This window comes from Poromitra crassiceps, assembly GCF_964638095.1.
Source record: "Poromitra crassiceps genome assembly, chromosome: 4".
Lineage (NCBI taxonomy): Eukaryota > Metazoa > Chordata > Actinopteri > Beryciformes > Melamphaidae > Poromitra > Poromitra crassiceps.
Genome location: NC_139626.1, coordinates 36,977,978 through 37,004,313, shown reverse-complemented (window position 1 = coordinate 37,004,313; position 26,336 = coordinate 36,977,978). Strand labels below are relative to the sequence as shown.

Sequence of the window (26,336 nt, the reverse complement as noted above, 5' to 3'; positions counted from 1 at the left end):
AACATGGCGCTCCTGTGTCATATTGCCTCCTCATGAAATATTAACACGTTACATTTTAGAAGTATTTATGCTTGCATCGAGTTCCTCTGCTCTCTGTAACCCCACCCAGGGAAGTGTGAATATACTAATATGGCTTCCTAGTCTGGACAACACACCCCCCTCCCTGCATGGCTTGGTGCACATGGTGGTGTGTGTAGCTGTTGCTTGGCTGTGGAGGATTTATCTAGAAGGGGTTTACTTTACACACACATGCACGCGCGCGCACACACACACACACACACACACACACACACACACACACACACACACACACACACACACACACACACACACACACACACACAAGGGATCTTAACAGTGCATGTTGGATCCAGCCACTGACTCACTGACCATCCACCTACTCATAGCTTACAGCAATATTGTTTCTTAATCCCCTCATCATCATGTGTCCAGCATTTGTGTTTTTCACTGCTGAAATGATCATTTGTTGGTTTTTGGTTTGTTCATTGTTCATCATGCCATGCTATAATTGACCTTTTTTGCTTTTATCTTTTTAACTAATTGTATAATATTGTTGATTTTCTTGTGGAAAATACATCACACACACTGCTGGTTTGGCCCAACGGTCTGTACCCTATACAGGACTGTTGAGTTTGTTTTATTTATTGGTATCGGGCCCTCTAGACCGTTCCCATGTAAATGTGGCTCAGTGCCATCTCTTCAGTTGAAAAGTGTTGTGCCAAATTCATTATTTTGTTGCGTAGAGCACAAACAGTATTACATGATTTACATGGCTCCACTGTTTCATGTTCCACTTAGCTCAACCAGATTAACCGTTGTGAGAAGAAATCTGCTTTTTATCCATCTCCCCCTTCATGGCTATTACCAACAAAATATGATAATCATATTCTTACATAAACTCCCGGCTTGAGAAAAACAAGTTATGGTAATGGGTTTGGGAGCTAGACCTATGCAAATAGCTTAAGGGGGCTTGCTTTCACAGTTGAAAATTAGTGTGTGTGTGTGTGTGTGTGGGGGGGGGGGGGTTATGAAGAGTTGGCCTTGTTCATAATAACCCTCATACTATTTCCCAAGGCCTTGACACTTGAACTAAACAATCTGCATTGCAATTATGTTTGCAAAGCATCACTATTTTATCCAAACAGCTCACTTGTATCATTTGGTAATATTTGTGAGAACACGATGCCAGACTCGGCAGTAGTGCTGGCAGGACTCGGCCGTGTCAGTGGCCAATACCTCCCAGTCCATCTGGTCTCGGGTCACAGCCTGTAAGCAGCCCAGATCCAGAACATTCAAGACTAGGAGGACTTAAATGAAGGAATTCAATAAAGTCAAAAGACTAGGAGGACTTGATGATCACAGAAGCTCAGATGAGAGGATAACGCTGTAGATGCTTCAGGTTGTGTCCAGGTTCTGGCTGCACGTGACGGTTCTGCCTCTGGAAAGCAAACGAGTTACTAAGTCCTACTAGCTGGCAGGCAACGCGGTTCGCGGTCTTAAAGGGATACGCACACAAATGCTGCATCAGGTATCAATGGGTTAAATAAGAGCTCAACGTGTCTGTGCCATTCAACACAGCCACTTTCTAATACAAACAAAAACATTTGCACCCATTAATGGACCTGCCAGCCAGCAGTGTGTGAACGTGTTTTCTTATGTTCTTCTGGAGTCCCACACATTCCATGTTGAGTCAAGAACATCAGCTCATGTTAAGCTTCACCGCAGCATCAAACCACGACTTCTTACTCCAACACCTGTTTTTCCAGCAAAGCCATATCTACACCAGCAATTAAATCAGTCCATGCCTTAATGCTAGCCTGGTAAACCACTGATCACTTGAGCTGACATTCTGATTCGTTCTGGGGATCAGTCTGGCCTCCAGTCTGCCCCCAGGGATTTCAGTGGGCAGGAGTACTTGCCTTGACAGGCAACTCCTTCGGCCAATCAGCGTCGCCAAATCCTATCCCAAATCCGCTCGAAAGAACGGCGAAAACATCTTTTCCAGTGAGAAACTCCGCTGGTGCATACTCTTGTTTTTGTTTAATTGTGGTTATTGAGTCTATTTCTGCAATAAGTTTTACTCGACTAACGTTAACGTTACTGCTCGTTGCTTCTGGGGCCGCCATACTGTTTTGCCAGTGGCTTCCTTGATTGGCCGGTTACGTTGTCAACTACAAGGCAGGTCCCTGATTGGCCGTTGTAATTTCTGGAAATCGCTGTGGGCGGATCCGCAGAATGAAACAATGTGAATTTATGTGATCAGTATGGTCTACCAGGCTACCTTAATGCTTCCAAATGCCCTCGACTGGGTGCTCTTCTCAAATCCATTCACTTGAGACTACAATCAGTATTTCATCAAGTCACCCAGGTATAGGCTACTGGTTTAGGCCTTAGACGAGGGGGGAATAAGCGTGTGTGTGTGTGTGTGTGTGTGTGTGTGTGTGTGTGTGTGTGTGTGTGTGTGTGTGTGTGTGTGTGTGTGTGTGTGTGTGTGTGTGTGTGTGTGTGTGTGTGTGTGTGTGTGTGTGTCTGTGTGTCTGTGTGTGTGTGTGTGTGTGTGTGTGTGTGTGTGTGTGTGTGTGTGTGTGTGTGTGTGTGTGTGTCTGTGTGTGTCTGCGCGTGTATGCGCGTGTGCCTGCATGTGTGAGCGGATTCAGTCATCGTGGATTTCAGGTCTTGGTAAATTTGTATGGCGATAGAAGAGATTAGATTGGAGCTATGGGATTGGGGCTTTCTCAGCCACAGAGCTCAGTTTGGGTGACTGCTCGCAAAGAATGAGGAACTTAACGGATCCGCCTTGATTTTAAAGCTCCCAGAACTGAGAGAGAGAGAGAGAAAGAGGTGGAGAGGTAAGTCAGGAGAAACACATGGTTAGGGATGATTGCCACTGGGGGTGGGGGGCGAGATGTCAAGAGAGGAAGACAAGTGAGCAAGGTAGGCAGGTGGAATAGGAGAGAGAGGAGTTGTAGATTGATGGTTAGACTGAGCTCCATTCATATTTGCGCTGACATCTGCCATCCGGCGCTTGAAGCTGCTTATTCTAACCAGCTGCCATCGCCTGCGTTTTGCTGCCACCGTCAAACATTTGAACGTTTGTTTATCATTTGCATGCCTAAGCAGCCAGTGTAAACACAGTCACAGCAGCCGTCCTAAAATACTCAGCCATCCATCCCTCCCTCTTCCCATATGAGAATGAGAGTGGACCAGCGCCGCATCCACAGGTTGATCTGACTGATCGCCTGAGTGTCCACATGGCTTGTTCAGTTATATGAAAAATAGCAGTCTGTATAATGCCAAAGCATCCAGCGGGGGAATGGAAAATCTCTTAGCTACTCCAGCATATCTCTCTCTCTCTCTCTCCCTCCCTCCCTCCCTCTAAAAGGCTGAGAGGGTACACACTGACCTCCAAATCATTTTTAAAAGATTGAATTTCTTTCTGCTAATTTATTACATTTGATGTCAAGGGATGCAGCATCTGTGAGATTATAAAGCTGACAGACTTCAATTCAAAAGCTAATTTCATCCACATTGGGTGAATAGCTTTAAGTTCTGAATGTCACAATGGTTAGCGATTGTGCTATACAAAACTTTGAGCTAGAGCACATCTGCTGAACGCTCAGAGCCTGTGACGAGAAATTTAATTCAATGTCGAGTTCCCCTCTCCTGTTCAAAGGACACCCATCTGAAAGTACATCACAATCTCAGAGATCACTTCCTCATCTGAACCCACAGCTGGGTTCCTGCAACGTTCTGTCTCTCCACCGGTTTTTATTGCGGTAATGTGAAACCTGATGAAGGCCATCTCAGTCGAAACTCCACCATCTGATGAGGCGGATGTGCATAATAACTTTTGTTTAGCCGTACCTTCCTAATTATTCCAAACCCACAACTCACCACTTGCAAACTGAGTAATTGGCCTTTTTTATATTATTATACAGCATCCTTGTTGCTGTATCCTCGTTGATACAGTAAACCTTGGCTGTAATCAGTTTTTATTATAGATTGCATGACCTTTACCACCATGTGAAGTGCAGTGACCTAGACCCAAAACAACCCACTCACACAATGGGAAAGGGCCCAATAGCAAACAAACAATCATAGAGGTGCAATGAAGGAAATGAGCCAAAATTGAAAATACCAGACTTTTACATTCAGCTGCATAGCAGGTGCATCGTGGGTTGAAGCTGGTTTGATACCTCAGAACCAGTCAGCCATGAATTCTGTGCCAAATCATTTAGTGCAAAATGTAATCTGTACAGCATAAGTCACATGATAAACCTCCGACTATTTTAGTCGTCATCCATCCAACCACTGTGAAATGCGGAGGCAAAGTATTAAAAAAAGTAGTATAAAAAGTAAAATGTTCTGCCTCATCTGATCACATTACAATGTAAACGTCATTTTGATCCAATTCATTCAACCACAAATTGATCTCATCAATCACGTAAGAACATGCAAATACATCCGAAATTTCTCCCTATATCCAGGCATTTTTCATTACAAAAAAAGGGTTCAATGTCACCTCTGTATTAAACAGACTCTGCTTTATATGAACGCTCTCAGAGAGTGGAGTGGATGTTAGAGAATCCATGGGGATCTGGTTTGATTGAGTGCAGTCTTTGTCTCCAGACTGGTGCTGACAGGATTAAGGCAAGACTTTTGAATTGGTAATATGACCCAAGAAGTGAGTGATGAAAGTGGTAAAGTGATAGTTCAAGTAATTCACTTTATCGTGATTGTCTGCATGGCTTCCTTCTACTTTCTTTTATGATCGCTGATCTGTGAAAGACCTGTCTAAAATGCTACCTTTTCATCTATTAGTGATGATAAGGTAAAAACTAAATGGAAAGGGCTACTCGTAAAGATCAGAGGGAATATGGGACGAATTGAGAATGACTTGACACTAATTATAATTCTGGGCCTAAAAGCACTTTCAAACAGCGCTGGTTTTGAAATCAAATGCTGAGTCAGATAGAGAAATCTGTTCAAAGTCAAGTCATTGTGACAATTATTTCTACATTGAAGAAAGCCAGGCCATGATCTCATTTAACTATGATGGTGGTATTTTCATCTTTCGATGCAGTGAAGCCATTTCAAGTGTGAATTATATTTCCGCTGTTTCACAGCTTGATAACAGTGAGGGAACCCAAATGCCCCACTGTTTTATTTTAGCTGTCAGTTTGGGAATGTCAGCGGCAGTGGTCAGCCATGTTATTGATCAAAACGCCACTCAAAGTGTATGAGCAATATTGTCGTCAACTGCGACCGGGAATGTGTGTGACTCCAGATTTTTTTTTTTTTTTTCATGAATGTTTGTTTGTCAAAGTGACCAGGCATTTGCTCTCTAACATCATGTGTCCATTTTCTCCTCTCTCAAAGACTAAACAAAACCCACAACCCTTATTTGTTTTGCAGCTCTCTACGCCTTAACACACAGAGTAGTCGGGATAAGGTGGTGCCGGCCCCAAGGTTAGCTCCACCATGTTTCTTGAAATAATCTTGCTGGACATGTATCCTGGGGGGCACATCCTCTGAATCCCGGCTTCGCTCACTTATTTATAGAATGAGCAACAAACCCCCCCCCCCCCCCCCCCCCTCCACACACACACACACACACACACACACACACACACAGTACCAATACCTCACCCCGTGGCATCAGATCTCTGTTTTTGCCAGAAGTCATATGTCTTCTGTGCAGGATGTCAAAGTCCTTCAGTGCCTCATTAAGATTAAGGGTAACGCTTTACAGTAAGCGTACATTTATTAACAGTTATGTAATGCATAATAATGCTTAATACTGCTTAACAAGCATTAACTAACCCTGGTTAATGCTGCTTATTAAGGGTTATTAAGGGTTAGTTAACCATTAACTAACCCTAACCATTAACTAACCCTAAATAATGTATGAATTAATACCTGACTAGCCTACTAATGACTGTTAATTAAGGATTAGTTCATTATTATTAAGCATTAACTAACCGCTATACGCTTATTGTAAAGTGTTACCAGATCAAGATTCAGCTGGCCCTCTAGCCTCCTCCTTGGGAATATTAATAAATCACTTTCAGATTTAACGAGTTTAAGTCAGCTACACAGCGTAGTATATCATAGTACAGGTTATGTCTCAGTGTACATTTTTTGATGCAGGTGAAATGAGAATCTAATGATCCTCTCACCTTCCTTATTATGAAATAATGTGCTGTGTCAGTATATAGTTCACACACACACACACACACACACACACACACACACACACACACACACCGTATACCCATTTCTCAAGTGAAATGCTAATACTGTGATCACCATCAAACGCCCACGATTCCCCTCGCTCTCATTCGCTCCACAGTCATCACATAGAAACCATCTGACATCCAGTATCAGCATCTTTAGATGGGCCTGTGTGGAACGCCTGATGCAAACCAGTGTGAAAGTGTGTCATCACCAGGCATGTTCTGATGGTGTTGATGGAGCGAGGGCCATACATGCTATGTTTGGCCTTCCAGCTGGTACGGCCATTTTTAGTCCTTCATGCATTTGCTGTGGTTAATGAACTCCATTTCCCTGATCTGGCTGCCCGGCCTCAGGCTTAAAAATACCCTCCGCTTCTCAGTGGCCTCCTGACCATGCTTATCAAATGCTCTCTCATATATATGAAAGGAATAATTAAAGTTTATTAAACAAACAAAAGCCAACTTGACTCGCTCGCTGCTTCTAATGAATTCAGTAAGCTTCATTCATTATAACGATGGGCCAGCCCTATTATAAACTTCTCGTGCCAGAAGAGTGCCGCTCCGTACTTTCCACCAACACATTTTTAGCCCCCCTTCTCCAATCTGTAGTTTAATTAGAACGTCGACTGCTCAGCATTGTTAACAGCCAGGCTCATATCAGGCCTCTCCAAGTGGGCTAACACTGCTTCCTTTCTATTAGATTGCATAGCCTAATAAAGTGGAATGAGTCTGGAGATGTTATCTTCTCCAGTCAAAGGATTTGTTCGGATACGTTTGTGCCTTTGAATTCAATATGAACAATGTTACTGCCTGACGGGAACCTGAGGAGCAGCAGTTGTCCTCCTGCTTAACCCTGCTGCCCTGTGAGCCGGATCTGTTTGAATGGACAATTCTCATGTTGGTATTCTATTTAGAGAATATGTATTTTGTTTATAATCAGGTCAAGGTAGTACAGTAGTCCCCTGAAAACAATGCATTATTCAACCCAGTTTACTTAAGCTTTTGCAGCATTTTCAAAAATCTTAAAAAAAAAAATACTATAAGCAGGCGTCTGATGTAATCTGGAAGGCGTCTCTAATGCAACAATATAGAAACCCTTTAGCTGCCCTATCACAAATACAACTTGATCCATGCTACAGTAGGTAGATGCACACAGGACAGACAGCAACACTCCCTCGTCGATGCACAACAATGTGGCCCATGTGTGATTAGCGCTCTCAACCATGAATATACTTTAATTTACAAGCCAGTTTCTCTCTCTCCCTCTCTCTCTCTCTCTCACACACACACACACACATTGCTTTTCCCGACTGCCTCTTCCTTCCGCCATAGTGATAATTAAGTCCTCTGAGTGCCCTGTATTATGACAGAATTAATGAAGCTTTTAATGAAAATTAGTAACACTTGGCTGAGGCCCCATGTATCAGACATGCTTAGCAGCAAGCTGCAGAAAGCACAGTCAGATAAGCAGGGCAAGCCTCCAGCTCGCTGAAACAGAACACAGAGAGACTATGCAGGGTTGTGCGCTCCCCCCCCTAGTATCTGTGCTCAACCTATGTTGCTCTTAACACACTCGCACATATCACCATCCACGCACTAGGATCTGCAGGCCAGCCTTTTACAGAGTCCCTAATTATAAGGTGCTATTTTGGTTCCGCAAATTGTTTTAGTAGTAATCCCAACAAGAACTATTTGCCTACTGTAGGTTGTTGCTGCGTTGGCTGTAGGCCACTGCAAATATCAATGTTGTATTTTAATAAAGCCAGGAAAATCAAGACTTGGCTTCTTGTTCAAAGTTCAAGCCCTTTGTTAATTGCATACAGTGTAAAAGGGATTAATATCACCGAGGATATGTTCAATTCTCTTGAAGATGCAGCGCTGCACAAAATCTTGTATGAAATATGGTTACTTAAAAACGGTTGCTACTGTATTTTTATAGTTCATTTATAGTAATAATGCTGACACACACATCCCTCTTCTGAATTGGGCCCCATACTGTTGTTATTGCCGTAATGTGTGGTAAAGGGATAATTTGCAGCCGAGGGCTTGGGGAAGTCAAAAAGCTACAAGATTAAGTGCTTTGTCATGGTGATCTGGTACACGGAGTCTGCCAGGGTGCTGCACTGATCTGTCTCTTCCTCTCTGGATCCTCCTTAACAGCTGTGTGCCAGCCCGGGTGCAAGCATGGAGACTGCGTCGGACCTAATAAGTGCAAGTGCCATCCTGGCTTCACCGGCAAGACCTGCAATCAAGGTAAGCTCTCGCCTGGAACGGGCCAGCGGCAGGTTCTGGACACCACCACACACACCCATTCATCTTGGTTCTGTGTGACTTGTTTGCTTGTTGTTGTTGAGTGTCGAAATGGATAAAAAAAAAAATCAGAATGCATCGCCCCTCTGAACCATGACTTAAGGCCCCCGAAGCAACACCCAAACCTGCTGACGTGCACATTTTTCACATGAAAACTAATTGCAGGAGAACTCCTGCCCTGAGCAATGGCAGCATAATCATTGTTTATTGTGGCCAAGTCCGCACAGCACAGCACAGCACAGCACAGCACAGCACAGCACAGCACAGCACAGCACAGCACAGCACAGCACCGGCTATTAATGTTGCCACTCTTTCAGGGATCGGATGCTGGTTTCCCACCAGCAGACAGTAGTCAGATACTATAATCACACGGGGAGGTGGAGAGAGAGCTGATTCAGCTCCAATGGAAATCACTGCTGAGGCCATGTTGAACGATCCTGAGAGGACATCCTCTGCTGTGAAGATAACATCTCAATTACTGACCTGGGATAACCGGCTGAGTGCAAAAGCCACCCTACTGAAAGTGCGTGTGAGTGTTTGAGAGTGTGTGCGCGTGTGTGCTTCCGTGTGTGCCTCTTCCGGGATGTGCGCGTTTCTTTGCGCATCGTCATCGGTGTGCCTGTTTATTTGCTGAGAGATTAGAGAGATGTGTTGAAAAATGGTGAAGCTTCCCAGTTAGCGGTAATTTGACGTGCTTCCAAGTAGCTCGTGAATACGTGTGGAATTCACGCCCTAAGACAGGAATAGGATAGCGTGTAATTAAAAACAAGGGGAGTGGGGGGGGGGTTGAAATCCTTTCCGGAATGTTCCGAATGACTCATCCTGCATTTCTAAGCTATAGGTGGCTCTACGGCTCTACTCTGTCTTAATCTGCAACAAAAGGGAGAGAGAGAAGGCATCTCCAGCCCACATCCAACTACAACCGACTCGGCTGCCAACCATTCAGACAAACCTCTCTGACAAATGCGAGTCCAAGACGTCTCAACGGCTTCCAAGATCAGACTGTACTTTGAAGTATCCACCGTACCCCCATTTGTCAATTACGCTTTTGACATTTTATAGAGCTTACCGCTTTACTTAGTCTTGAGTGGCAGACTTGCCCTTTCAGCCTATTCCGGATGAGATAACCTTGGGTCCTGTTTTGAGCTGGCGGCATGCTATGGAAACCAATTTGATTATTCAGAAGCCATAGATTAGATGTTCTCATTTAAATGCAGCCTCCGTTAACCATTGATTTGCGGTTGACTATTGATGTGCCGGGTGGGCAGTGTTTCGTGTCATTCTAATATCCTGTCCCTTTGGAGCGATTCATCATGAGGGAGTCAACCAGAGGAATAGAATAAGTTCCCCCTCCGGTCACCTGCTTCCCTGGCCTTGATGAGGAGTCACTCTAATAGAGTATAGATCAGTTTATGCTCTGTGAATTTGTTTAAGATGTGAAGATATGCATGTCCTGACGTCAAATAGATGCTTATTGATTAGGTTGACGACCGTAAGGTAAGTGGAATCAAGCATCACCACATCATTTGCGGTAGGTAGCGTTTGCTGAATCGCATAGATCTCTGACACATATGCATGCAGGGAGCTATTGCATGTGTATGCACACACAAATGCCACACACACACACACACACATGCACGCGCGCATGCACACACACACACGCTCAGGGGAAAAGACTCCGGGCATGTTGAGCGAGGCATTCCTCTGCTCTAAGAGGGAGGCGAGGACAGATGTGTGACCCTGAAGGCACTCTGATTAACAAGAGTGTTAAACACCTTAGGAACAGCGGTTGTGTTGGAAACAAACCGGGGAGGAAACGTGAGTGATTACACAAAACCCAAGCCTGCCAGATATTGTATTGATTTCATCACCCTCGGCGTCAAAAACATATTTCCCACTATCATGTGATTTTAGGTGCTGGTATACAGCTGGGAGCAGTGTGGTAGATTTTAGGTGCTGGTATACAGCTGGGAGCAGTGTGGTACTGTAGGTGCTGGTATACAGCTGGGAGCAGTGTGGTATACAGCTGGGAGCAGTGTGGTAGGTGCTGGTATACAGCTGGGAGCAATGTGGTATACAGCTGGGAGCAGTGTGGTAGGTGCTGGTATACAGCTGGGAGCAGTTCTGGTATACAGCTGGGAGCAGTGTGGTAGGTGCTGGTATACAGCTGGGAGCAGTGTGGTAGGTGCTGGTATACAGCTGGGAGCAGTGTGGTATACAGCTGGGAGCAGTGTGGTAGATTGTAGGTGCTGGTATACAGCTGGGAGCAGTGTGGTAGGTGCTGGTATACAGCTGGGAGCAGTGTGGTAGGTGCTGGTATACAGCTGGGAGCAGTGTGGTAGATTTTAGGTGCTGGTATACAGCTGGGAGCAGTGTGGTACTGTAGGTGCTGGTATACAGCTGGGTGCAGTGTGGTATACAGCTGGGAGCAGTGTGGTAGGTGCTGGTATACAGCTGGGAGCAATGTGGTATACAGCTGGGAGCAGTGTGGTAGGTGCTGGTATTCAGCTGGGAGCAGTGTGGTAGGTGCTGGTATACAGCTGGGAGCAGTGTGGTAGGTGCTGGTATACAGCTGGGAGCAGTGTGGTAGGTGCTGGTATACAGCTGGGAGCAGTTCTGGTATACAGCTGGGAGCAGTGTGGTAGGTGCTGGTATACAGCTGGGAGCAGTGTGGTAGGTGCTGGTATACAGCTGGGAGCAGTGTGGTAGGTGCTGGTATACAGCTGGGAGCAGTGTGGTAGGTGCTGGTATACAGCTGGGAGCAGTGTGGTATACAGCTGGGAGCAGTGTGGTAGATTGTAGGTGCTGGTATACAGCTGGGAGCAGTGTGGTAGGTGCTGGTATACAGCTGGGAGCAGTGTGGTAGGTGCTGGTATACAGCTGGGAGCAGTGTGGTAGGTGCTGGTATACAGCTGGGAGCAGTGTGGTATACAGCTGGGAGCAGTGTGGTATACAGCTGGGAGCAGTGTGGTATACAGCTGGGAGCAGTGTGGTAGGTTGTAGGTTTTATTTTTATTTTTTTTTTATTTGACCTTTATTTAACCAGGTTAGTCTCATTGAGATTGAAAATCTCTTTTTCAAGAGAGACCTGGCCAAGAAAGCAGCATAAAGTTACAGACACATTTTAACATAAACAATACAAACAAAACATCTAAAACGTAAGAAAATACACATCCATTTACTCAGCAACAGGGTTCATTATGGATCAAAACATTTGCAGACCTGGATTTCAGCTTCCTCCATATTTTTTACCCTGGTTTTAAAAATACTCATAGGGACTAGCACCTGGAGGTTTAGTGAGCGTTGGAGTTCATTCCAGGCCAGAGGGGCAGAGACCTGGAAAGCTTTCTTGCCAAACTGCTGGTATACAGCTGGGAGCAGTGTGGTAGGTGCTGGTATACAGCTGGGAGCAGTGTGGTAGGTGCTGGTATACAGCTGGGAGCAGTGTGGTAGGTGCTGGTATACAGCTGGGAGCAGTGTGGTATACAGCTGGGAGCATTGTGGTAGCTGGTATACAGCTAGGAGCAGTGTGGTAGATGCTGGGAGCAGTGTGGTAGCTGGTATACACCTAGGAGCAGTGTGGTAGGTGCTGGGAGCAGTGTGGTAGCTGGTATACACCTAGGAGCAGTGTGGTAGGTGCTGGGAGCAGTGTGGTAGCTGGTATACACCTAGGAGCAGTGTGGTAGGTGCTGGGAGCAGTGTGGTAGCCGAGTCGAGTGGGACTCTGACTCACGACTCGACTTGGACTTGAGCACTGATGACTTGGACTTGGACTCGAGCATTCATGCATTCGGACTCGGAAGTTGGAGACGAGGACTCAGACTTGTTCATTGATAAAGACTGTTTCTTTTTTTTGTTCGTTTTTCTGTAATATGACCTAAACATTTGGCAAAAGATATTGATAGCTACAGTATATTAATACCGTGACATTATCGTGTTCACCTAGTAGGTGGCTCACCTGGTAGCACGCGTACCACGGAGGCACGGTCCTTCGCGCGGGCCGACGTGGGTTCGAGTCCGACCCGAGATCTCCTCTCTCTCTCCCCACCTTTCCTGTCTGCCTACTGTCCTGTCTAATAAAGGCAAAGAAATGCCCCAAATATATACTGTATATACCGTGACATTACATTTTGTGCAAGGGCAGGCACTTGTGTTCCACCCACATGTGGATTCACGCTCATGTTCAGTAACTCCAGACTCGCACGCGAACACTTGGGACTCGAGATAATAGTGACTTGACTACAACGCTGACTGGGAGAGATTAATACTCCAAGGCTAGATTTCTGTTTTTAGTGCCACATGCCAAACTAATTTCATCTTCGTTTATTTCACTAGCCTCACCGTCCCCATACACAAAACCTCAATATCCAAAATGGGAGGTTTTTTGAGCAAATCTGTTTATTTTCATCGTTCGATTAACAGGCACTCCATCATCCAAAGTAACAGCCACTATTTTGAGAATCCCTAACATTTAGAGAATGCCACAGTGAGTGCGTCGCCTTCGCCGCTGATGGGGATGTGCCTCTGTCATAAAGCATCTCGCCGCACAAATAAACCAAATTCTAGTGATAATCTGTTTAACTCTCCCCCCCTGCTGATCCAATCATTTTAATAAGATGATTATTTCATGCAGGTGGATTTAATTAGCTGTAGTTCACCTGCTGTTAAGACGCTATTAAAAGGTCTTTCTGGAGGAGCGATATACAATACAGCTGTAACCGACAAGAGAGCGCTTTGTGGCATACGCCTCCACAAGCTCTTTTGTTCCTGCTCTATTCCTGCCAACTAGCTAATACCTCTCCAACTATGATCTACCACCGCGGTTGAGGGAAGCATACCGTTGTATTCTATATGTTGGAATATTAGCTAATACCTGAAGTTGGCTTTCATTTGCTTTGTCTTGGCTAAAGCCACCCTCGCTGACTACGTTTACACACACAATATTCTGGTTTTTGCACATATTCGGAAAAAGACAATATTCCGACTAAATGAATAATCCACTAATATTCCCGTTTACATGCAGAGTTTTTCTGTTCAGGACAAACAGAGGAGCCCTGACTGTATTCTTACCAGCATCATCTGGTCCATTTGAGGAGCTTGCTACTGAAAAGCTTGGCGTTGTGATATCCAAGTTTTTCATATTAAACGTAGGCTACGTTGTTAGGCCAGAGTCAGTTGTAAGAGTTGCGTCATCCTCCGTGTTTCTAATCTCCTCCCGATCAGAAATGTGGGCTTTCCTTTTCGCATGTGAGATGGAGTATATGATTATATCGCCTCTTCTAGCGCTTCTAGCACACATCAGCTGACCGCAAACAGCCAAGATGCATTGCAAACTGTGGTAGAAACCCTGATTGAGATGCATATTCCGAATGCGGTGTATACATGAAATCAAAGAATTCTCCTAAAACCCGAATAATACTGGAATAACCCAGATGTCTTAATCGGAAAATGCTAAATTCGGAAAAAGGGCAAATTCGGAAAATGCAACTGGAATATGCTGTTTACATGACCCTTATCAAATTCAGAATATTGTCATTTTACGGATAATAGTGGAATATTGTGTGCAGTGCATGTAGTCTTTGTCTCAGAAAAGAAAGATCGCTTTCCCGAATTTTCCAGAATATTAGATTGTGGGTCCAGGGGGGTTGTGCCTGAAACTTTGGGTTTGTTGGTTCCTGGTCCAGGGGGGGGGGGGGGGGGGGGGGCTGAAAACTTTGGATTTGTTGGTCTAGAAACCAATCCCTCTCGCTCGCTCTTTCTCTCTCTCTGCCATGTGATATTTTGAAGTTAACAGTCGAACAGGTGGGAGACTTTCAAAGGATCGCGTGTCGTCATACTGTATAATTACCACCAACCATCATATAATTTCCACCAACTATACGATTGTTCAATCATTATGTAGTCCTTTGTTATCAAGGTCATTAAAGGGGCATTAAAGGATAACTCTGGTTATTTTTTAACCTGGGCCTTCCTGTTTTCACCATCATGTAACTGATTGTGTTCAAAAGTTCATCACTTTAGAGCTTTATGTTTCTATGTTCGCCCTGACATTGCTCTCCGAGCCACACTCACGGGCCAAAGCAGGCCCCAAAAGTTTAACCCAAAAAGTGATTAAAACACATCAATTCTCCACACTACATGTACCAGCAAAGTGGAGGAAATTAAAGCTCTTCACGTGAGAATTTATTTAACGCAATCAATCGTCATGTTTGCACAAACAGGGAAAATAAGGCCCAAATAACCAAAATTAGCATTTTTAGCAGCTACGAGGACCTTTCATTTTGTGGTGATTTTAGCAGCCCCTGTGGACAAAAGTAGTAATTTTCTTTCTGCTATAAACCCAACCCCTAAACCACACATGGGCAAAATGCGGCCCCAGGGCCGGACCTGGCCCCTGGACCATCTCAATCCGGCCCCCAAGGTCTTCAAAGAAAAACAAAACAACCCCAAAAGCTCAATAAAAGGCAGAATTACCGTATGTTAATAAATCTCATCTGCTACAGCCATTGGATTTGTATCACTGTTATATTGGGATCGGGAGATTAATAAGAAATTACCAATCACAACGGGAGAGAGGGTTAAAAATAGGGAGACTCCCCTGAAAATCATGAGTGTTGGCAGGTATGATCTCCAACGTGTGGCCCTTCGCTTACTTGATGTAAGTCAGTATGGCCCTCTGGTATGCCCACCCCTGCCCTAAACCCAACCCAATCATCAGTCCTCATGTTCCTCTGGCCCAAGCAATCTAGCATCGACCTTGCTCACAGGCATTTAGAAAATCTATATTGAAATCACAGATCTCCTCACTGATGGTCTAATTTGCTGATGTAGGTAAGATGTGAGGCATCAGTATTACATTTAGACTGTTTCATAATCAGTCAAAAGTTCCAAACTTTAGTACCTTTATCGACCTCTATTGGTGACGAGTAGGAATTGCAGAAACATTGATAGAACTGATCTCCTCTGAGTCCCCACCCCTCACCCCTCGCGTCTTTTTGAGTAGCAGTGGCCTATAATTACAAAAACAATTAAGTCACATTTTCACAGTAAAAACGATTAAACTGTGCAGATACTAGTATGATAATCTTGTGCTATGTGGCAGTAAAAAAAGTGAATTTCAACTAAGGGACCAATTAAGTGCAATCGTATCTTATCTTATGCCCTTTGACTTTCACATACTATTTGTACTTCCTAAGGCTGTACAGTTCAGATAACATTAAGGCATAATACATATTATGTAATGCAATCTTTGCAATTTTTCCGCTAACATTTATTCAACCCTTTGCACTTTCACAATGCGGCACAGGTGAGATGATACTCCAGCCAGGTGGACTTTTGCTATCTTGTTCACAGCTGTACAAACCTCTTAGACCAGTGGTGTTTGGGATTTTTCCGAAGGCCTGAGACAAGTGTTTTTGTCCTGGACAGAGTTGGCAAGAATGTAGCAGACCTGCATAACTGCAGTTTAGATTTCCACATGCCCTCAATGGCAAAACACTTGAACCGTTTGAAGCTTGCAAAACGGTCAGAGGTGGTTGTATCGTCTTCCTGTCAGATAACAATAGGTGTTGTTAGCTAACTGCCAGAGCTGCTGGATGGATGGATGGATGGATGGATAGATGGATAGATGGAGAGGAGGAGGGGCCGTGGGTAAAATTCTTGGGGCTGACGTGTTTGCAGTGAAGCCTTGATTCGGCGGATGTTGAAATCGACACCTCTGTATAGCTTTGAACCTCCAGATACAGACAAATTGAGAAGGATCCTCAGAATCTATGCGATATCCATGAGATCCTATCTCATCCTCCCGATGAAAAGGAATGCTAAAAGAAAGGAGAGAACAGGGGAAAGATGGCAAACACTCTCTCTCTCTCTCTCTCTCTCTCCCCCACACACACACGCCCTCTTTTTTCTCCCCGATACTCAGCTCATGTCCAATTCCCACAAGTGTAATCCTCTTTGCTGCATAATGTTCTTCTTTACTTTCCAGGAATGTGGTGTGGTCAGAGGTTCTCTAATCCGTGGGTTGGTGCTTTTCATTCTCATAGCATATATTTATCTCTCTCTCTCTCTCTCTCTCTCTCTCTCTCTCTCTATCTCCTTCACCCTCTCCACTCTTTTACTATATTGTCTCAACCAAACCCTCCACCCCCGCCCCCGCCCCTATCCTTTTCACCTATTTTCTGTCTCTAAAGAAGAAGCGCTGGACTATTTAACCCCTCCCATGTGGGACAGTCACCTTCCTATCTTTCTCCCTGTGGACCATCCGCCGGCGAGAGTAGTGATGGAGGGTGAGACTCATCGATCGCAAAGGCACCCCCCCCCCTACAGCTGCCTCTTTGCCCCCGCCCCCTACAGCTGCCTCTTTGCCCCCGCCCCCTACAGCTGCCCCTCCCCCCCCCACCCTGCCCCCTACAGCCGCCTCTCCTCCCCTCCCGTCTTAGCAGCCTCTTGCATGGTGTTTGGCCCTGCGCGGGCCGAGGAGCGGCGAATGTCCCTCTCTAGGGTTTTCTGACTCTTGTCTATCCTCCCCTGGCAGAACATACAGGCACCAGCTGAGAGCAGCTTTTTGCAGTAGCCATGACAGCGTGAATGCCAAGCATGCCATGCCGCGTTCCTAGTCTACGCCACACGACATCTGTCATGTCTCTCTGTTTCCTTCATTCTCTCTCTCCGTCTCAACAAGTGACCAAGTTCATCACTCAGCAGCACGGAGCCACGATGAATATTTAGCCTCGTTCTTTTTCTTTTTTTTTAACCTGTCTTCTTTTCCTGAATTTCAAGCACCTCCCGGGAGAAGAGAGCGCTCCCTCGGGCCCTTCCCTTAAAAACCATCATCGACGCGCGCACGGTTCTCACGGCTTCCCCATCTCCGCCAGAACAAGGCCTGGCATTCTAACCAGCGTTATCTCCTTTAGAGACCAGCCTATTGCTGAGAAAGAGACCCCCGCTAATCTCTGTCTCAGTGATAGAGGCGTGTCGGGAATGTAGCGTAGCATACCTCCGCGGAGCCGAGCCGATAAATCACTCCGCTCTGCATCACTTCAGGTGTGTCTTAACAGTTCATTTACTGTACAGCGAACACGCCACAGGGGCTTCTGCACGCAGGAGAGATCGCCGGAGTCCTGGGGCCGTGTCAAATTGTCCGTTGGTGGTCATACCTGTCTCCTGTCTCTCTGCTCCTCCACCCTCAGCTGTCTGTGTCTTCTGTCAATCTTTTCTTCTATGTTTTCTTTTCCCCACATAGAGAAGACCCTGGCTGCGTCTTGTCTGGCATGTGCTGATGCTCGTGGAGCTTTCACTGTCTGAGAATGTGACCGTTCCAATAATCCCTCGTTTACATTTTTAAGCTGTTTTTCAGTGCTGTGACGGGCAAGCAGAGACCTGCTCCCTCTACCACAGTGTCAATGGTGTCTACCACAGTGTCCATGGTGTCTACCACAGTGTCCATGGTGCTCTCTCTACCACAGTGTCCATGGTGTCTACCACAGTGTCCATGGTGCTGTCTCTACCACAGTGTCCATGGTGTCTACCACAGTGTCCATGGTGCTGTCTCTACCACAGTGTCCATGGTGCTCTCTGTACCACAGTGTCCATGGTGCTCTCTCTACCACAGTATCCATGGTGCTCCCTCTACCACAGTGTCCATGGTGCTCTCTCTACCACAGGGTCCATGGTGCTCCCTCTACCACAGTGTCCATGGTGCTCTCTCTACCACAGTGTCCATGGTGCTCTCTCTACCACAGTGTCCATGGTGCTCTCTCTACCACAGTGTCCATGGTGCTCTCTCTACCAGTGTCCATGGACTGGGTCATCTTGGGGTTTTCCGTTGTAGCAATGAGAATGACAACAAGGGTGACACTGCTAGAGTGTGTGTGTGTGTGTGTGTGTGTGTGTGTGTGTGTGTGTGTGTGTGTGTGTGTGTGTGTGTGTGTGTGTGTGTGTGTGTGTGATGAGTGTTGAGGACCTTATAAGAGATGTAATGGAAATTAATTTTATGATTATGACAAATTTTCAACTATGAGAGGTTTGACACAGTTAAGCAGCAGAGGGTATTGTTTCGACCTTAATCACCTTGATAAAGGATAAAAAGCATTCAAATTACTTCCAAAAATTAAGTAATTTTTCAACATCTATCTAAGAAATGTGATATATTCATGTAATAATGTTTGTATGTACATATAATGGTCATCTTATAATCCTATGACTCTCCTTTAGTAGAAAAGCAGAGTTATGGAGTTTCCTCCAACGTTCCAAACAGTGACTGTGTAGTGTGCTATACATTTGTTATCAATCTCAGCCCTCAAGCGATGTCACTTACTGTTGGACAAATCCATGCTGATTTCTTGGCACAGCCAGTAATTGTGCTTGCGCCTCACACAGTCTTTCCCACTGTTATCAGACTGCAGAAGTTTGAGTTGTCAAACTATCTGACCCACACATGCCTTCCAGCAGAATGTTCAGCTATGGAAATTGACTTTAAGCCTGCTGGTACTTGGGAGGATTTAACAGGCAGACAGGCAGTCCAACTCCCAACATGACGGCCAACATGTAGACCAGCCAGCTCCATTTAATACAAGGCTGGATCTGCACCCGCGCGCCTGGGTGTCCGCTCCGTCATCCATCCATATAAATCGATGGCATCTGTCAAATGTGGGTGGCATGCGGCACCCAAAGAATGCCTCCTGCACATGTTCCCCCCCCCTGAGCTAAAGACAGCAGCGCTCGCAGCCAAGCTGAAAACGGACCCGCATGTACAGTGAGATGAGATCTATTTGTGATGAGAGGCTTGGTTATGTCCTAGAAACGCGGGGAGGGTCATTCACTTTTAAGTTATTTATATTGCTCTGAGTCTGCGTCACCATTCCGACTCAAAGGGGTCCTGCAGAGTTTCGAGTTTGCCCTTCCCCCTTTTGGTCCCGGTGCTCCCAGCGGAGCCCACATTGAGGTGTTATGGGCAGGAAAGTCGTAATGCTAATTGTAGGTGAAGAGTTCATCTGATATGCGGACCTGTCACCTATGTTGTCTCACTCACTGTCGCCAAGCAAAGAATATTTCACATTCATGCAGAGATAACAGCCCTCCTGCATGAAAGGTTATTATCCTCATATTTTGCACTTATGGCCAAATCCAAGTTAGTTGTAATTTTTTGTTTGTTTGATTCAAAATGAGCAGTTTACACTAAATATATATATTTTCTGTTACATATGGCAGATGTGTCTGTGGCAGTTGTAGACAAATAGTTTGGGAGTATCTATCCCATAACAGCCTGCGGTCACATGGTCCATCCCCGCAATAGCATTGTCTGAACCCCTAACTGTTGACTCATTTTAAGTCACTCTGGGTAATACAGAGAAGAAATTAAGTCACTCTGGGTACAGAGAAGAAAATTGGTCTGTTCTGTTTCCAAACATTAAAATGTAGCCAAGAACTGTCTCGAGTTCTTTTGTTCATGTATGATCAAAATAAGGGGTAGGAGCGAAACCGCTTGTAATGCAGAGAGCGAGAAGATTTATTCAAGCTTAACATCAGACAAAAATGGCGTTAGAAAGCCGTGGAACACTTATCGGCTTATGCACACTTAGTAACACATTTAAAGTCAGAACTCTTCCCCAGGCAGTGATACGTGTTCCTCATCTTTTCAAACGTGATTTGTTTACGATGTTAAGCTTGAATGCATTTTCTTGCTTTCTGGTTTCACTTCCGCCATTATTTTGTTTACATTTATGGCCCATTTTGGAGGCATTTGCTTGCAAGAAGGCGTCAAGCAACTCTGTCTCATGCCTTCTGCTTTTGCCCTTCACTGACCGGATTCTGGGCCAAAATATTTGACTGGTACTCTAAGGCCTAGAAAAAAATAAACCTTCAGCCGGAGGCAGAAATCGCCATCTTCGGCTGCTCGGAGTCCTCACTGAACTTTCCTACAGCTGTGCAACAATCTCTGACACTGGGGACAATTGTCGCCAAGAAACTCATTCTGCAGGAATGGAAGTCCCCCTCTCCACCTTCTTTTCAGCTGTGGTTGGCGGACATGACCTCTGTTATACAGATGGAGAGACTCAGGTCCCCGAGGACCAACTCACTTAAGAGATTTCTAACTATTTGGAGCCCGTTTCTGGCCTACCTTGACGAGTTTAGGGGCGACAGATGACTGGCTGGTCTCTCATGGACCCCCTTGTGTGAGATCCCATGCATAGCGTCTTTTGCGGGCACGCCACATACATGTAAGCACCTTGTGCGGCAGGTGGCACCACATTGTGATATTGTCAAGTCAAGTTTATTTGTATGGCACATTTCATACACAAGGGCAATTCAAAGTGCTTCACATAAAATGGTTGACACAAGAAAATAAAAGAATAAAAGAAGAGAATATTGAAAACATCACAACAGAACTTTAAGAAAGAGCATAAAAAGTGCATTAACCGACAGGTGCAGCAGTTACAAAAAGAGCTAAAAACTGACAGAGGACTCATTGGGTTTGCATAATAGAATAAATCAAGTTTTCTATATTAAATCCCCGATTTAATAATGTGGTCCTTAATCAAAAAAAAAATGTGTCGATGTATGTTTTTGTTTTTCTGGTATATGTATCACCCCCCCACCCCCTTTCTTTTCTTTTCCCGTATCTAAGTTTGTTTGTTTATGTCTGTTGATGTTCTGGAAATTATAAAATTACAAAATAAAATATTGGGGGAAAAAATGTGTCAAGCAGTCCTAGGCAATATAACAGATAGGTAACACAGCTATCGGTTCTACCTGATATCACATCAGAAGTCGTAGCTTAACATTTGCTTATGTTGACAACATTAACTCGTTTTTAACATTGTGGTTTTACCCACATAGAGTCATTTTTCACCTTTCCATGACGATTATCCACCACACCACAACCAGAGTCTGGCTGCATGGCCCTGCCGCTTTACCAAAATCACTGTGCCACAAGTCTGAATACAGTATGAATAAGATGAAATGAAAGCACATTTCCATAACTTTGCGCCAATGACTTGGATTAGCATTAGCATTTGACAGCCCATTCTTTTCTCCCATGAGCCCACACTGCTCAGCACTCACACAGCATCATTTTCTAATAACGTTTTCATGGGCTGTGGTGGGTGTGCTTTCTCTATCTTTATGACCCTATAAAAACACCGGCATTAGAATCTATATCAGAGAGCGCTGCATGGCAGAGCTGCCACTTAGCACACCGACACAGTCACGTCACTGGAATGAAGTCTGAGAAGTGGTGAGTCGGAGGCCATAACAGCATCTTTTATCGCGTGCAGGTAATGGGCAGGTTGGCAGTTAACACTGGCTTCCTGTTAAATCATCAAAGAGGACAGATGTGGGCTTGTCAGAACGTGGCTACCCCTCACTTCCTTAAGGACCGCCCCTCCCCCTCCAAAACACACACGCACAGACAAGCACCGCAAACGCACACATTAGTCTGGATGGGTGAGGTTTTGACGCGATTGACCCCTTGAACTTTGCCCTTTGTCTAATTTCACCTCCCCCTCCCCTCTTCATCTTCTCCATCTCCTTCCCTCTCCTCATGTCGTCTCTCTCTCCGTCTGCAGACCTGAACGAGTGCGGGCTGAAGCCCAGGCCCTGTAAGCACAGGTGCATGAACACATATGGCAGTTACAAGTGCTACTGCCTGAATGGCTACATGCTGATGCCTGACGGGACCTGTGGAAGTGAGTGTCTCTCTCTCTCTCTCACACACACACACACACACACACACACACAAATACACTTCTCTGGGGGTGTCCAGGTAGTGCACCTACCAACACAGGGTCGCAGGTTCGAGCCCCCGTGTTACCTCTGGCCTAGTCGGGCATCCATACAGGCACAATTGGCCGTGTCTGCAGGTGGGAAGCTGGAATAAGATTATGTGTCCTGGTCGCTGCACTCTGCTCGGACGGGGCGCCTGTCCGAGCAGGAAGGGGCGGGGCTGGAAGGAATAGCGTGATCCTCAGGCTCTGATGCGCTACGTCCTGCCAGTGAAACCCCTCGTTCTCAGCTGAAAAGAACGCAGGAAGCATGTGCTAGTCCCCGCATCGGCAGAGTGGGTGGACTAACGACCGGGATACCCTAGCAGGGAATTGGCCAAGTACAATTAAGGAGAAAAATAAGAACAGATACACTGAATATACCATATTGGTGTAGAAGAAATGTGGAGTTGAGTACTTTCATCTCTGAGCTATTTTCTTCTAGCCCATCTACATTTTCACTTTCCTATTGTAATCTCTCCCCTGCTTTGTGCTACTGTGAAGCCTTTCTGCACGTCGTCAATACAACTGATGTATCGATGATGCAAATGTATTCATTTGAATGTCGACACCAGGCAGTGTTGATGACATACGCTCAGCATTATGAAATACATTTCCACACCCCTGTGAGTAGCTTTGACAGCAGCCTCACAATCCTTTGATAGAACGTTTTGATTAAAACCCCCACGTTGATCCACTTTTCATCATAAGCGCCCTAGAGTGTGAGGTCTGAGGGACCCCTGTGAAGAACCTTGAGAGGAGTGATGAAAAATGTGAAAGGAACACACAGGCTCCAGACCCTTCCAGTAAATAATCTAGCTTCTTAACGGTGGCCCTGAGGTATTCCACAGATTGGGAGTCGGTGTCTGTACATGTCTCCGAGTTACTGCTGCCTCCAAACCCCGATCCCCCCCCCCCCCACCTGATTACTATTTCCCCTCACGTTTTCACTCCAGGATCACGGCGAGACTTTTGCTAATTTTAATTATTCGCTGCTCCTTTTATCAGCAGAAAATTCACGTTCGCCTTTATAAGCCAGAATTGCTCGCTGCTTGAGGTAATCACCAGCTACTCTAGGCAGTGGCGTTGTTGTGTGATGATAGTGTTAAACACCCCGCCGTTCTTCTTCTCCCCATTCTATTGCTTTGATCAATAGTTCACTGTAGCATTTAATCAAGCCGGACTGTCGGCCTCACCCGTCAGACTCTCCTCCCGGGTGCCTGCGGAAGCTGGGGTAGCGGCGGCGACACCGGCCCCACTTTTAATTTCCTCTCTAGGTGCCGGAGTAATTGGGAGAAGCCGAACAAAATCTATTCCATTATATTATTAACTGCCCGTCTCTGCACAGCCTGACCACAAACCAGAAGTGCTGCACGCTGGTGCTGTGATAGGATGGAGATCAGGTATGAGCAGGGAGGCTAAGAGAGGATAAAGGTGGGTAAGGGAGGGGCTCCGCGGGCTGAGGTGTCCGTGGAGAGGCTCTGTGCGGTGGAGGAATCTAATAATGGCAGGGCCTCGCTGTTCTGTGGTCTGCACCCCAAGGGTCGTCCAGGCTGAGATGGGGAAGTCATAGAAGAGGAGGATAATGGTGTGTGTGTGTGTGTGTGTGTGTGTGTGTGTGTGTGTCGTGCACGCTTTTGTGTGTGAGAGAGGGAGAGAGACTTCTGTACTGTATGCACTCAATTGTGGCACAATTGTGTGTTAATATGTGGCTCTTTTGTGTCCGTCAGATGCGCGCACTTGTGGCATGGCCAACTGCCAGTACGGCTGTGAGGTTCTGAAGGGCGAGGTGCGGTGTCAGTGTCCGTCACCGGGCCTGCAGCTGGCGCCGGATGGAAGGACCTGTGTGGGTACGTCCTGCTTCACTAGATCCCAACCTCACTATACTAGTACTAGACTAGTACCTGCCAGGAGCAACTCTGCTAAAGCAACGTGGAAGAGAAGAGTTTTTTTCTCCCTTGTCAGCCTCTGAAATTGCTGAGTGATAAAATGCAACTTTTCTGGCAGCGCGAGACAGAAACCTTGGCAATGAAAATACAATTTAGAAAATCAAACAAAACCTCTTAGCAAGCGAAGTGGAAACTCATCCAGGATAGCGCAAGGACACCAGCAGTCCAACAGTCCTTGGCAACCAAATTTCATCCCTGTTGCTTCCCCCAGGTTTTATGGCCGTAATGGGATCAGGGAACCCCCTGCCCCCCCCCCCCCCTCCCCCAACGCCTCTCTTCCGTCGCCAGTTTGACGTGGCACAGCTCCTGAGATGGGTAGTTCACAGATGGGAGGAGTTAGGCGAGTCGGGGCATTTAACCTATGTCAGGTTTAAATACAGGCTGTTCCGGCCGTGCAGGGCCACAGTGCCACTTAACTCAGGGCAGACTAATGGGGGGCGGAGTTCTAAAACAGGAGGGACATCAATCATGAAGAACGATGGAGGAGGAGAAGGCAGGTTGAGTGTCACAGGTGTTAGGAGGAGAAGGCAGGTTGAGTGTCACAGGTGTTAGGGCCATTTAATGGATATATCCGGAGATCTCATAATCCTCTGGGAAGAAGGAGAGTTTCTAACCAGACTTAAAGAGTTCATCCCATAATGTCAGTCTTAACCGTGTGTTCTTGTTGCCAAGGTCTCGCTAGAGACCAGAGAGCCTTACAGAGTATACTGTACATAGCTGTTTTTACTCATAAATAAGTTGTTCACAGCAACCAATTTATCTGATGTTTCGCCACATTGACAAACAAAATTCCCACTGATCTGCATTGGGTTTTCATTTGGTCCAGTTTAAGCATGTGGAAGTTAGAGATCATAGAGCAGATGGTTGTTAGGTCACCTTTAAAGTCATACATGGGACTGGCATTACTTAATTGTCAAATTGATCATCAGAATTCTTGGTGAGCTTCACATTCACTTAATTTAATCATGTTGTAATGTAAATAACAGTAAGAGTCAAATATGAAGGTTTATGTTTTTTGCGGGGTTAGTGACCATTTGATTATTTGATTAAACTACCAATAACTACATCCAGCGCCGCTTAGACTGTAATTCATATTTACGCCTACTGAACAATCCTCCTACTCGTGTATATATTGGACTGCACTTGCAACGTTGTGATTGTCTTTTAGATATTTCCCTATTTCTTTATCTCTGAATATTGACATGAGTGCTATGCTGCATAATTGTAGCAATAAAAGTGATTCTGATTCTGGGGCGGCTGTAGCTCAGGAGGTAGAGCGGGTCGTCCACCAATCTCTTTGGATAAAAGAGGTCGGTGGTTCAATTCCCGGCTCCTCCAGTCTGCATGTCGAAGTGTCCTTGGGCAAGACACTGAACCCCAAATTGCTCCCGTTACACCAGAACCCTGCGTGCTTCACACACACACACACACACACACACACACAGACACACGCAGTTTATGTATGCTAGGATGGTTTATGAAGCACACTTGCCCCCCTGGGTGCCCTGCTTCACCACTGCTTCACCCCAGTGTACTGTTGCCCGTTAAGTGGCTCTCTACTCAGTTTGGAATTAAGTGCCTTGCCGATGAGAACTTCAACACTAGTTGGTGAAGGATGAGAGAGCGTTGCACATTTACCTCACTTGCCCATGTTTTTGCAGCTGGCGCAGGTGTCTCCGGTTTTAAGACGCTTACAAAGGACACTCCCTTCAGGACCACAGCGCCCTCTGACTGCATTATGCTGCACATCCATTCATAACTTTAAGACAAAACGTCTGAGCCTGTCGTCTATTATTATAGTATTAAATATTAATACCATGTGCCCGCAGAGGTGATCAACAGAAACACTTAGAATAGGTCCTTAAATAATGAAACAAGCTGGTGTGTATTGTATTCAATGGAACAGAATATATTACACTATATGATTTGTTCATAAATTAATGTTAAGCAGGGAGGGGGACATGACCTTATGGAATAAAAATATGTTTTTTGTTTATTTTTTTGAATAAATTACCATTTCACATTTTTCATTATTATAATTTTTTTAACCTGGTTTG

General features: G+C 45.5%; 1 protein-coding gene across 3 annotated transcripts in view; it reads left to right on the top strand.

The window, feature by feature from the left end:
* npnta (nephronectin a) overlaps positions 1 to 26,336 on the top strand; it is a 76,230-nt gene that overhangs the window by 14,838 nt on the left and 35,056 nt on the right. For 2 of the 3 annotated variants that reach the window (XM_083635114.1, XM_083635112.1), the window contains exons 3-6: positions 5,437 to 5,490; positions 8,418 to 8,510; positions 22,136 to 22,255; positions 24,061 to 24,180. In XM_083635114.1, coding sequence (XP_083491240.1) covers positions 5,437 to 5,490; positions 8,418 to 8,510; positions 22,136 to 22,255; positions 24,061 to 24,180 — 387 coding nt within the window. The remainder of the gene's footprint in view (positions 1 to 5,436; positions 5,491 to 8,417; positions 8,511 to 22,135; positions 22,256 to 24,060; positions 24,181 to 26,336) is intronic. The other variant, XM_083635113.1, reaches the window with a different exon arrangement.